The 13,285-nt window shown below is 40.6% G+C and overlaps 1 protein-coding gene across 1 annotated transcript in view; it reads right to left on the bottom strand.

Moving 5' to 3' along the window:
* Positions 1-13,285, bottom strand: part of etfb (electron transfer flavoprotein subunit beta) — a 49,185-nt gene that overhangs the window by 1,704 nt on the left and 34,196 nt on the right. The window contains exons 5-6 of the mRNA XM_060900954.1: positions 7,590-7,748; positions 3,992-4,196 (exon numbers count right to left, since the gene is read on the bottom strand). Coding sequence (XP_060756937.1) covers positions 4,026-4,196; positions 7,590-7,748 — 330 coding nt within the window. The 3' untranslated portion in view covers positions 3,992-4,025. The remainder of the gene's footprint in view (positions 1-3,991; positions 4,197-7,589; positions 7,749-13,285) is intronic.

Here is a 13,285-nt window from a genome sequence, read left to right as displayed (position 1 = left end):
TCAGGTCTACGTGACTGAACTGAGTTACATTAATATTAGTTTGCGTACCTAAAGCCTCGGTCACAACCAGCCGTACGTGCTCCTACGGCCGGTCTACATGCAAAAAACGCAAGAAACGCACGGAGGGCGCGCGTAAAACGTGCTGATTTTCGAGCTGTAGACTGGCCGCAGAGGTTCTTTGTCATGTCAAACAAACTCTACGGGCGCTTACGTTTTTTTCAGGTTGCAAGACAAACTTACAGCCAACGTGCGTCTTTCTCCATGAACAAAAAAAAAAAAAAAAAAACACAGCGATTTGGGAAACGCCAAAAATCGCACGGCCAAAAAAAATCGTACGTCCGGTTGTGACCTAGGCTTAACCTGATCAGACACTTTGTAGTGTTTCCCCTTAAAGGCAGAATGACTTTCAGATTTAAATACAGGTCATAAACAGAATTTTCCCTGACACGCAGTTATTTTTGTTTAGTGGACCGAAAGCTACTGAATTCGAATCACAGACTTCCGATTTTATTAGTTAATAGAATAATTAATGAATTTAAGGTCACGTGGCCCTAAATTCTCCGCTACTTTTTCCTGCTTCACCATGACCCAATACAAGATACTACGTCATGCATCACATGGCAGGCTTTCCCCATTCACGCAAGGCATTGAGGGATACAAATTTGAAACAGGAGAGAAAAATGGAGGACGTGAGTGTGTGAATGAAACGTGAAAGACCGACTACAGTAACAGAAAGCGAGAAGAAAAGACGTCATGTTGTATACGAAGGAAAGGAAACGCAGGACCAAACTAATAAATATGGGCGCTCAGCGAGCACCTCGGTGTGATCAGCTGTTCATTTAGCGACAGAATGATGGAACTGTCAGTGCACACTTAAAGGTAAACCTGCGCATGCGCACACACAGACTTCCTCGGTCTGCCCGAAGCACGTTATTTGCTTTAATCCCCTCAAATTAAATAACTTCCCAGCCACAGAATGGCCTGATATTTTGTGAGATATTACAGAAATAAATCACAATGACCAGATTTCAGAGGGAACTAAATTTCACTGATTTTATGAAATCAAAATGCTGTCTCTCTAAGTTTACCGTTTTTTTATTTTATTTTATTTTTTTGGGGGGAGGGGTTGCTGGATGAGGATGGTCAGAGCATTTGGACCTGAATAAACAATTAAAAGGAGTCATTTAAGCCTTCACATTTATTTCAGAACAATAATTAGATCAAAAAATTTTTTTACAATTATTTTACACTAGAACATTTCTTTAGAAAAATTTAACAAGTATTAAGAGATTAAAATGGCATATGAACCATTTATAGTTGTAATTGACTTCTAATTCTAATTAGAAAGTTGGAGAACTTATTTCTTCCTTCTTTCTGTAATTTGTTTTCACTTCACTCGTCTCTCCACTGCCGATCACGACTTTGATTTCTGTGCTGAGTGAAATGCAGTAGTGGACTGACTGTGTGAAATAACGTTTAAAAATAAATAAAAATATCGGTCATTTTCTATGGCTAGCTAACTTGACGTTTATAAAGTTCTCATATTCCACCGTGATCTCACTATGAATATTCGTAACATAACGTTAGCTAAATTAACGGAGTGTGTCTGAAGACAGCACTCACTCAAAAAAAAAAGAAAAAGGGGTTGTATGTCCTTCATCTTTCCCCACTTAGGGGGTTTTGACATTGCTAACTATCGTTTGAATCATTTTTGAGCAAATGAGAGGAGAGTGAAGTGGACAAGGAACCGGCAGCTTGAGTAGGGGATGTTTTTGCATGGTCCTAGTGCCTGCAGCCTCTCCTGTTTTTGAGCAAGCACTCTGTGTGGTCCTAGTGCCTGCATTCCTGTCCCCCCCCCCCCCTTCAGATTTTCAAGTTTGCACGCATATATATAAAATGTAGAATAGAAAAATTTCACTTCGACACCCAACTTTAACATTATTAAAAATTTATTCTCGACAAACGTTTCGGCCTTCAGTGCCATAAAAAACTACATAATGCTATGGGCGTGGTCTTATGCATACAAAATTGTGAATTCTATACACTTCAAAATAAAAGACAAAAATAAACTATTAATTACAAAATTTAAATATTAAAAAGAATGCGATTTTTAGATTTATATTCTTTTCGCTTATTTAACCCATAAGGGGCTAAAGTAAACAATTGCGACATCCAGTACGCGTCCCTATTTAGAAGCACGTTGTCTAAACTATTGTTTCTATACAAATGAATTCAAAATCATTCAAATTATGGGGAGATTGATTAAAATGTTTGGCTACTTCGCATGTTTTTTTTTGTTGTTTTTGTTTTTCTTACTAGATTTATGGTTACGTAAACGTACTTTAAACTCTGTAGTACAAGAGCCAACATATTGGAGATTACATTTACAGCAAGTTGCTAAATATATTGTATTGCAGGAAGTACAAGAAAGATGTTGGTGAATTTTGTATTTCCTTCCAGTTACGGAGCTGACAAAAAAAAAAATTTGACTCTGCGAAAAAGGTATTACATAAATCGCATTTTTTGCTACACCTAAAGCAACCTTGTTCACACCCTTGATTATTGACTTCCATGTCACCACGCTTGAGTTTAGAAGGCGCAAGAATATCCTTAAGATTTTTAGGCCTTCTAAAAGCCAAAATAATACTACCCTCTGGAAACACCTCTTGCATGAAAGCAGAGGAATGCAAAAAGCTGAGATTGTTCCGCAAAACCTTACTGATATCCGGAAGGTTAGGATTAAAGTCAACAACCAAGGGTGTAACCTTGTGCTCAGGCTCAATTGCCTCACTCCTAGGGAGAGAAGCGACTTGACCAAATTTACCAGAGACCAGGTTAGGGTCATAGCCTTGATCTACTAAATACTTCTTGTATTTGGTACGTACGTACGTACGTGTGTGTGTGTGTGTGTGTGGTGGGGGGCAATCCAATGGTAGACGGAACACTGCTTTCCAAAGCCTTGAATAAAACCGAACTCTCAACTGAACCGAGGCTTGAACTCCGGTCGCTGGGATTGCGCACCAGCTACATTACACCTGTACAGGACTTTAGTGCATTATTATTATACGAAAGTTATCAATTCCTGTCAGTGCTCACAAGATTCATCAATACTACACGAATTGATACATAGTTTCCAATGACAAGATTGAATTAAGTTCATACATTATATTCATTTTTTATATAAGCAATAAGAAACTCAATATTTATGCAAACTACACACAATATTTTCTCTTAAATGAGGAAGCAAACTTGCTTCATTTCTTAATTAACGTGTTATTCAATTACGTTTTCGGTTTTAGTAACCTTATATCGTGACACGTATTGGCAACTAATTGCAATTAAATATTATACTTATCGGCCTATTCGGTTTTTAGCCGCGTTGAATTTAGTTCGTTTGGTCCACGGTAGGCGTCGCTTATCCGCGCGATCTTCACGAGACTTGTGCGAGACTTCGAAACGTCAAGTGTCAGCGCCGCCATTTTGAAAACTGTTTTCCAAACGAAATATTGCACAAAAACGAGTTTAAATGACGATTACTGCCGACTTTCTTCAAACTTTCCTGATTGCTATCAAAACAAACAAAACTTCCGGCTTGATTACATCAGCATTCGAAAGAGGGCGCACGTGTCTTTTGACAACGTTGGCAGATGTCGGTCACTTTGATTTCCGCTGTACGTTTTACTTCCGTCCTACGATGTCTCGCACAGGTCTCAACGAATCTCGTTTACAGCCATCGCTTTGACATATGGACTGATATATTACAGAGCATACTTCAAACACTCATAACTTGCTATAGCAGTGACAAAATAGCGATCAAAAATGCATTCCGATATTTAATAAAATGAGATAAACAGAATTTATATATCATTAAAAAAATTGCCTCCAGTTTTCCTTTAAATCTGACAGACCACATCTGATTTTTTCCAGTGCACTGTATTCTATTAATACAAAGAATAATGCTGGTACAATTTCTGCCAACACCAGCTCTTACCGCAGTGACCATGTGTCCTGCTCCACCTGCTCCTTTATATCCTTCCCGCCTCTTTCAGTTTGCCCACCAGGTCCTCCACCGACTCCACTTTCATTCCTGCCTGCCTCTGTGGAGGATCATCCACCCGCAGCACCTCCAGCCGAGAGCTCACGTCCACTCCCAGGTCTCCTGGCTTCACGCTGGCGATCTTCTTTTTCTTGGCTTTCTGTAAAATAAATTAAAAAAAAAAAACAATAAAGACATTATGATACATCATGATGATACACTTTCCGAAGTATGATATTATATACAGTGGGGTAAAAAAGTATTTAGTCAGCCACCAATTGTGCAAGTTCTCCCACTTAAAAAGATGAGAGAGGCCTGTAATTTTCATCATAGGTATACCTCAACTATGAGAGACAGAATGGGGGGAAAGAATCCAGGAAATTACATTGTAGGATTTTTAATGAATTAATTGGTAAATTCCTCTGTAAAATAAGTATTACGTCACCTACAAACAAGCAAGATTTCTGGCTCTCACAGACCTGTAACTTCTTCTTTAAGAGGCTCCTCTGTCCTCCACTTGTTACCTGTATTAATGGCACCTGTCTGAAATCGTTATCAGTATAAAAGACACAACCTCAAACAGTCACACTCCAAACTCCACTATGGCCAAGACCAAAGAGCTGTCAAAGGACACCAGAAACAAAATTGTAGACCTGCACCAGGCTGGGAAGACTGAATCTGCAATAGGTAAGCAGCTTGGTGTGAAGAAATCAACTGTGGGAGCAATTATTAGAAAATGGAAGACATACAAGACCACTGATAATCTCCCTCGATCTGGGGCTCCACGCAAGCTCTCACCCCGTGGGGTCAAAATGATCACAAGAACGGTGAGCAAAAATCCCAGAACCACACGGGGGGACCTAGTGAATGACCTGCAGAGAGCTGGGACCAAAGTAACAAAGGCTACCATCAGTAACACTACGCCGCCAGGGACTCAAATCCTGCAGTGCCAGACATGTCCCCCTGCTTAAGCCAGTACATGTCCAGGCCCATCTGAAGTTTGCTAGAGAGCATTTGGATGATCCAGAAGAGGATTGGGAGAATGTCATGGTCAGATGAAACCAAAATAGAACTTTTTGGTAAAAACTCAACTTGTCATGTTTGGAGGAGAAAGAATGCTGAGTTGCATCCAAAGAACACCATACCTACTGTGAAGCATGGGGGTGGAAACATCATGCTTTGGGGCTGTTTTTCTGCAAAGGGACCAGGACGACTGATCCGTGTAAAGGAAAGAATGAATGGGGCCATGTACCGTGAGATTTTGGGTGAAAACCTCCTTCCATCAGCAAGGGCATTGAAGATGAAATGTGGCTGGGTCTTTCAGCATGACAATGATCCTAAACACACCATCCGGGCAACGAAGGAGTGGCTTCGTAAGAAGCATTTCAAGGTCCTGGAGTGGCCTAGCCGCCAGTCTCCAGATCTCAACCCCATAGAAAATCTTTGGAGGGAGTTGAAAGTCCGTGTTGCCCAGCGACAGCCCCAAAACATCACTGCTCTAGAGGAGATCTGCATGGAGGAATGGGCCAAAATACCAGCAACAGTGTGTGAAAACCTTGTGAAGACTTACAGAAAACGTTTGACCTCTGTCATTGCCAACAAAGGGTATATAACAAAGTATTGAGATGAACTTTTGTTATTGACCAAATACAGTGGTGCTTGAAAGTTTGTGAACCTTTTAGAATTTTCTATATTTCTGCATAAATAGGACCTAAAACATAATCAGATTTTCACACAAGTCCTAAAAGTAGATAAAGAGAACCCAGTTAAACAAATGAGACAAAAATATTATACTTGGTCATTTATTTCTTGAGGAAAATGATCCAGTATTACATATCTGTGAGTAGCAAAAGTATGTGAACCTTTGCTTTCAGTATCTGGTGTGACCCCCTTGTGCAGCAATAACTGCAACTAAACATTTGCGGTAACTGTTGATCAGTCCTGCACACCGGCTTGGAGGAATTTTAGCCCATTCCTCTGTACAAAATAGCTTCAACTCTGGGATGTTGGTGGGTTTCTTCACATGAACTGCTTGCTTCAGGTCCTTCCACAACATTTCGATTGGATTAAAGTCAGGACGTTGACTTGGCCATTCCAAAACATTAACTTTATTCTTCTTTAACCATTCTTTGGTAGAACAACTTGTGTGCTTAGGGTCGTTGTCTTGCTGCATGACCCACCTTCTCTTGAGATTCAGTTCATGGACAGATGTCCTGACATTTTCCTTTAGAATTCACTGGTATAATTCAGAATTAATTGTTCCATCAATGATGGAAAGCCGTCCTGGCCCAGATGCAGCAAAACAAGCCCAAACCATGATACTACCACCACCATGTTTCACAGATGGGATAAGGTTCTTATGCTGGAATGCAGGGTTTTCTTTTCTCCAAACATAATGCTTCTCATTTAAACCAAAAAGTTCTATTTTGGTCTCATCTGTCCACAAAACATTTTTCCAATAGCCTTCTGGCTTGTCCACGTGATCTTTAGTAAACTGCAGACGAGCAGCAATGTTCTTTTTGGAGCAGTGGTTTTCTTCTTGCAACCCTGCCATGCACACCATTGTGGTTCAGTGTTCTCCTGATGGTGGACTCATGAACATTAACATTAGCCAATGTGAGAGAAGCCTTCAGTTGCTTAGAAGTTACCCTGGGGTCCTTTGTGACATCACTGACTATTATACGCCTTGCTCTTGGAGTGATCTTTGTTGGTCGACCACTCCTGGGGAGGGTAACAATGGTCTTGAATTTCCTCCATTCGTACCCAGTCTGTCTGACTGTGGATTGGTGGAGTCCAAACTCTTTAGAGATAGTTTTATAACCTTTGCCAGCCTGATGAGCATCAACAACGCTTTTTCTGAGGTCCTCAGAAATCTCCTTTGTTCATGCCATGACACACTTCCACAAACGCGTGTTGTGAAGATCAGACTTTGATAGATCCCTGTTCTTTAAATAAAACAGGGTGCCCACTCACACCTGATTGTGATCCCACTGATTGAAAACACCTGACTCTAATTTCACCTTCAAATTAACTGCTAATCCTAGAGGTTCACATACTTTTGCCACTCACAGATATGTAATATTGGATCATTTTCCTCAATAAATAAATGACCAAGTATAATATTCTTGTCTCATTTGTTTAACTGGCTTCTCTTTATCTACTTTTAGGACTTTGTGTGAAAATCTGATGATGTTTTAGGTCATATTTATGCAGAAATATAGAAAATTCTAAAGGGTTCACAAACTTTCAAGCACCACTGTACTTATTTTCCACCATAATTTGCAAATAAATTCTTTAAAAATCAGACAGACAATGTGATTTTCTGGATTCTTTCCTCCCATTTTGTCTCTCATAGTTGAGGTATACCTATGATGAAAATTACAGGTCTCTCTCATCTTTTTTAAGTGGGAGAACTTGCACAATTGGTGACTGACTAAATACTTTTTTGCCCCACTGTATAAGGTTAATCTTGTACTCCAGTGAAGCTGGATCGTGTTATTCTCCGTAATAATCAAGTGCCAAAGAAAACGTTGTTCACAGCTCTGTGATGTACCATGATGTTAGGCAGTGTGGCGTATCGGGGTGTGTTGAGGCGAAGGTCAGCAGTCACCACGGCAGGCATGTTGATTTTAATAGTCTCCAGTCCTCCATCGATCTCTCGCACCACTTTCAAATTATCTCCCTCAAATGTCACCTCAGAGGCGAAGGTCCCCTGTGTTAAAGAAAACTTTTAATATCTTTACTTGAACACACACTTCAGTGATCCGGATTACAAACTGTTTCTCTTTTTCTATTCCCAGCACAAATCATTGTTCATTTTTGACACGAGAACAGATGATGTTGTGATCCTTGGGCTTGGAAAGGACGACCTCTGCTGGACAAGCGACATAAATACACCATTAAAGAGCAGGGATTTTCCTACAAATGCTGAACCTTGGACAGAAAGACTATAAAAGTCACCTTTTAGCAGAGGAGAACCGTCAGGGCCTTCTAGGTGTTCAGAGAAGGCCCAAACATATCAGCATTTCAAAGGTTATATTTAATTTTTCATTCTTTACCTTCTTCCATAAGTTCATTATAATTATTCTCTTCTAATGCGAATCTGGCCTCATTTTAGATCAAATTTGCTTCAGAAATGAAAGGGTTGGGGCGTCGTGGCTCGGGTGGCTGGGGCGCCATGCCGTGGGTCCGGGGACCTGGGTTCGATTCCGACCCGGGGTCATTTCCCGGTCCCTCCCCGTCTCTCTCTCCCAATCATTTCCTGTCCTGTCTCTGCGCTGTCCTATCTAATGAAGGTGAAAAAGCCCCCCCAAAAAAATATCTTTTAAAAAAAAAAAAGAAATGAAAGGGTTACTGTCCTGAAAACATTAGCATTATTCAATGAGATTTTTTTTGTTTGTTTGTTGTGTCTAGGCTGAGAAGAGTTTAGAGCTGGCTCACTCATTGGTTAGGACTTCATTGCCGGAACAGAAGGCCATGGCAGTGCATGTTTATATAAGAACTGACAGATGAATTAACCAATCAGATTTTGATTTATAGTGGGCGGGACCAAAAATTTATCACCCTAGACCTACTCAAAGGCCAACACAAACTTAACCACAAGTCATTAATCAGTAGTGTTAGCAAATGCTAATAAATAAAGCAGTCAAGCCAGTGCGATCGAGAGGAAGTAGCACGGGCTAACGACTGAGAAACTAATATTTGTCTCCAGACTCTCTCACACAGCACGCTCACTACGGCCTTTCGATTTCATAAAATCGGTGAAATTTAGTTCCCTCTGAAATCTGGTCATTGTGATGTTTATTTCTGTAACATCTGACAAAATATCAGGGCGTTCTGTGGCTGGGAAGTTATTTAATTTGAGGAGATTAAAGCAAATAATGTGCATGAAATCGCTCACTTCGCACAGTCAAGCAGACAGAGGAAGTCCGTGTGTGTGCGTGCATGCGCAGGTTTACCTTTGAGCGTGCACTGACAGTTCCATCATTCTGTCGCTAAACGAACAGCTGATCACACCGAGGTGCTCGCTGAGCGCCGATATTTATTAGTTTGGTCCTGCGTTTCCTTTCCTTCGTATAACATAACGTCTTTTCTTCTCGCTTTCCGTTACTGTAGTCGGTCTTTCACGTTTCATTAGCACAGTCACGTCCTCCATTTTTCTCTCCTGTTTCAAATTTGTATCCCACAATGCCTTGCGCAAACAGGGAAAGCCCACCACGTGATACATGACATAGTACTTGCATTGGGTCATGGTGAAGCAGGAAAAAAAAAAAAAAATAGCGGAGAATTTAGGGCCACGTGGCCTTAAATTCATTAAAGGAGAACTGAAAGCAAAATTTTAAGATTAAAATTCTATTTCTCTCATTTTATTAAATATTGGAATGCATTTTTGATAGCTATATTGTCGCTGCTATAGCAAGTTATGAGTGTTTGAAATACGCTCTGTAATATACCAGTCCATATGTCAAAGCAATGGCCGTAAACGAGATTCGTCGAGACCTGTGCGAGACACCGTAGGATGGAAGTAAAACGTACTGCAGAGATCAAAGTCACCGACATCTGCCAACATTATCAAAAGACGCGCGCGCCCTCTTTCGAATGCTAATGGAATCAAGCCGGAAGTTTTGTTTGTTTTGATAGCGATCAGGAAAGTTTGAAAAAAGTCGGCAGTAATTGTCATTTAAACTTGTTTTTGTGCAATATTTCGTTTGGAAAACAGTTTTCAAAATGGCGGCACTGACACCTGGCTGACGCTTGACGTTTCGAAGTCTCGCACAAGTCTCGTGAAGATCGCGCGGATAAGCAACGCCTGCCGTGGACCAAACGAACTAAATTCAACACGGCTAAAAACCGAATAGGCCGATAAGTATAATATTTAATTGCAGTTAGTTGCCAATACGAGTCACGATATAAGGTTACTAAAACCGAAAACGTAATTGAATAACACGTTAATTAAGAAATAAAGCAAGTTTAAAAATGACTTCAGTTCTCCTTTAATTGTCTCATTTTTAAAAACTAATAAAATTGGAAGTCTGCGATTCGAATTCAGTAGCTTTCGGTCCACTAAACAAAAATAATTGGGTGTTGAGAAATTCTTTTCATGACCCACACTTGGAAAAACCTGAAAGGCCGTCTACCTTCAAATATTCATTTCCCTGTAGAATTTACTTAGTTACTTTTAAAATCAACAACAGCTACACACAATGGAGCGACCTGGCAGCCTGCCGCTAATCCCTTAAAATCTTTTTTGCCTTGTTGCTTTTTTGGTGTGTCTGGCTAAGTTTTGGCTGAGCTCAAGTCCCACTGCCTTTTACTAACAGAGAAAATCAGTCCCTTCTGTCATTCACTCAGGCACGTACTAAGAGTAAGTGATCAGATCCTTTGTACAAAATGACAGAATTTATCTAGTCTGTTCGAGGGCCTTATACTATGTCATATTTCCTACATGACATATGTCGTATATACATTTAGACGACTGCTACTGCTCTGGTACAGTTCTCTCTAAGGATACACGTGGCCCATATTTAATTGATTAGAAGTGTTTAAAGATCAAGACCACATACTATATATGCCAGAAGGTAGAGCCTTCAAATCTAGTAACCATCTTTAACTATTATTATTAATAATAATACTGGCGGCACGGTGGTGTAGTGGTTAGCGCTGTCGCCTCACAGCAAGAAGGTCCAGGTTCGAGCCCCGTGGCCGGCGAGGGCCTTTCTGTGCGGAGTTTGCATGTTCTCCCCGTGTCCGCATGGGTTTCCTCCGGGTGCTCCGGTTTCCCCCACAGTCCAAAGACATGCAGGTTAGGTTAACTGGTGACTCTAAATTGACCGTAGGTGTGAATGTGAGTGTGAATGGTTGTCTATGTGTCAGCCCTGTGATGACCTGGCGACTTGTCCAGGGTGTACCCCGCCTTTCGCCCGTAGTCAGCTGGGATAGGCTCCAGCTTGCCTGCAACCCTGTAGGACAGGATAAAGCGGCTAAAGATAATGAGAGGAGATGAGATGGAGATAATACTCATCTGGATTATATGGTACACTTTCTGCAAACATTGTAAAGTTTACTACATTACATTCTACACACTTATTTATGCATTTCTATACCACATACCGTTACTATAGCAACAGCACATACACAGGGACTTGTACCTCAAATGCCCTACATAATCCAGCGATTTTAAAAAATGGGTTGTTTATCAAATGACAACGTTTATATAACAGTTTTTGGAAACGGTCTCCGTTGGAAGTACACGCAGTCTTGGCTACGCTTTCTGTTTTCTCAGAAAAATGACAAGCCGGGCTTTTTGTGGGTAAACTAGCATGTCTCTCGGATGTTGCACAACATTAAATCCAATTATAAACCATTAAAACGGCACGACGCGGCGTTCTTTTATAAAATAATGAAATAATGTAATCAGTGCAAATTGCTGTTATGTAAGCAGAATAACACAGTCTGGACTGTGCTGTTATATGAAAAGCAGTGCACTTTGGACTGAGTAGCGGCACTCCACCTTTATGAGAGCTATAGATCTCTCGTAGAAGTTTGTACACCCCCACTCATTCATGGGTTTTTCTGTATTTTGATAATTTTCTACATTGTAGAATACTGAAAAACATCAAAACTATGAAATAACATATGTGGACTTCTGCAGTAAACAAAAACAAAAAGCTTTCATATTTTAGATTTCTTCAAAAGTAGACGCCGTTTACCTCGATGCTTCGCACACTATTGGCATCATCTTACCCAGCTTCATGAGGTAGTCACCTGGAATGCTTCTCAATTAAAAAAAGTCTGCCCTTTCTTAAAAAGTTAATTTGTGGACAAGTTTCTTGCCTTCTTAATGTGTGACCGCAAACAGTAATTAACAATATAAATAATACAACCCCGATTCCAAAAAAGTTGGGACAAAGTACCAATTGTAAATAAAAACAGAATGCAATGATGTGGAAGTTTCAAAATTCCATATTTTATTCAGAATAGAACATAGATGACACATCAAATGTTTAAACTGAGAAAATGTATCATTTAAAGAGAAAAATTAGGTGGTGATTTTAAATTTCATGACAAATCTCAAAAAAGTTGGGACAAGGCCATGTTTACCTCTGTGAGACATCCCCTTTTCTCTTTACAACAGTCTGTAAACGTCTGGGGACTGAGGAGACAAGTTGCTCAAGTTTAGGGATAGGAATGTTAACCCATTCTTGTCTAATGGAGGATTCTAGTTGCTCAACTGTCTTAGGTCTTTTTTGTCGTATCTTCTGTTTTATGATGCGCCAAATGTTTTCTATGGGTGAAAGATCTGGACTGCAGGCTGGCCAGTTCAGTACCCGGACCCTTCTTCTACGCAGCCATGATGCTGTAATTGATGCAGTGTGTGGTTTGGCATTGTCATGTTGGAAAATGCAAGGTCTTCCCTGAAAGAGACGTCATCTGGATGGGAGCATATGTTGCTCTAGAACCTGGATATACCTTTCAGCATTGATGGTGTCTTTCCAGATGTGTAAGCTGCCCATGCCACACGCACTAATGCAACCCTATACCATCAGAGATGCAGGCTTCTGAACTGAGCGCTGATAACAACTTGGGTCATCCTTCTCCTCTTTAGTCCGAATGACACGGCGTCCCTGATTTCCATAAAGAACTTCAAATTTTGATTCGTCTGACCACAGAACAGTTTTCCACTTTGCCACAGTCCATTTTAAATGAGCCTTGGCCCAGAGAAGACGTCTGCGCTTCTGGATCATGTTTAGATACGGCTTCTTCTTTGAACTATAGAGTTTTAGCTGGCAACGGCGGATGGCACCGTGAATTGTGTTCACAGATAATGTTCTCTGGAAATATTCCTGAGCCCATTTTGTGATTTCCAATACAGAAGCATGCCTGTATGTGACGCAGTGCCGTCTAAGGGCCTGAAGATCACGGGCACCCAGTATGGTTTTCCGGCCTTGACCCTTATGCACAGAGATTCTTCCAGATTCTCTGAATCTTTTGATGATATTATGCACTGTAGATGATGATATGTTCAAACTCTTTGCAATTTTACACTGTCGAACTCCTTTCTGATATTGCTCCACTATTTGTCGGCGCAGAATTAGGGGGATTGGTGATCCTCTTCCCATCTTTACTTCTGAGAGCCGCTGCCACTCCAAGATGCTCTTTTTATACCCAGTCATGTTAATGACCTATTGCCAATTGACCTAATTAGTTGCAATTTGGTCCTCCAGCTGTTCCTTTTTTGTACCTTTAACT

The sequence above is a fragment of the Neoarius graeffei genome, chromosome 19 (genome assembly GCF_027579695.1).
Source record: "Neoarius graeffei isolate fNeoGra1 chromosome 19, fNeoGra1.pri, whole genome shotgun sequence".
Classification (NCBI taxonomy): Eukaryota; Metazoa; Chordata; class Actinopteri; order Siluriformes; family Ariidae; genus Neoarius; species Neoarius graeffei.
This window is presented reverse-complemented; position numbering and strand designations above follow the sequence as displayed.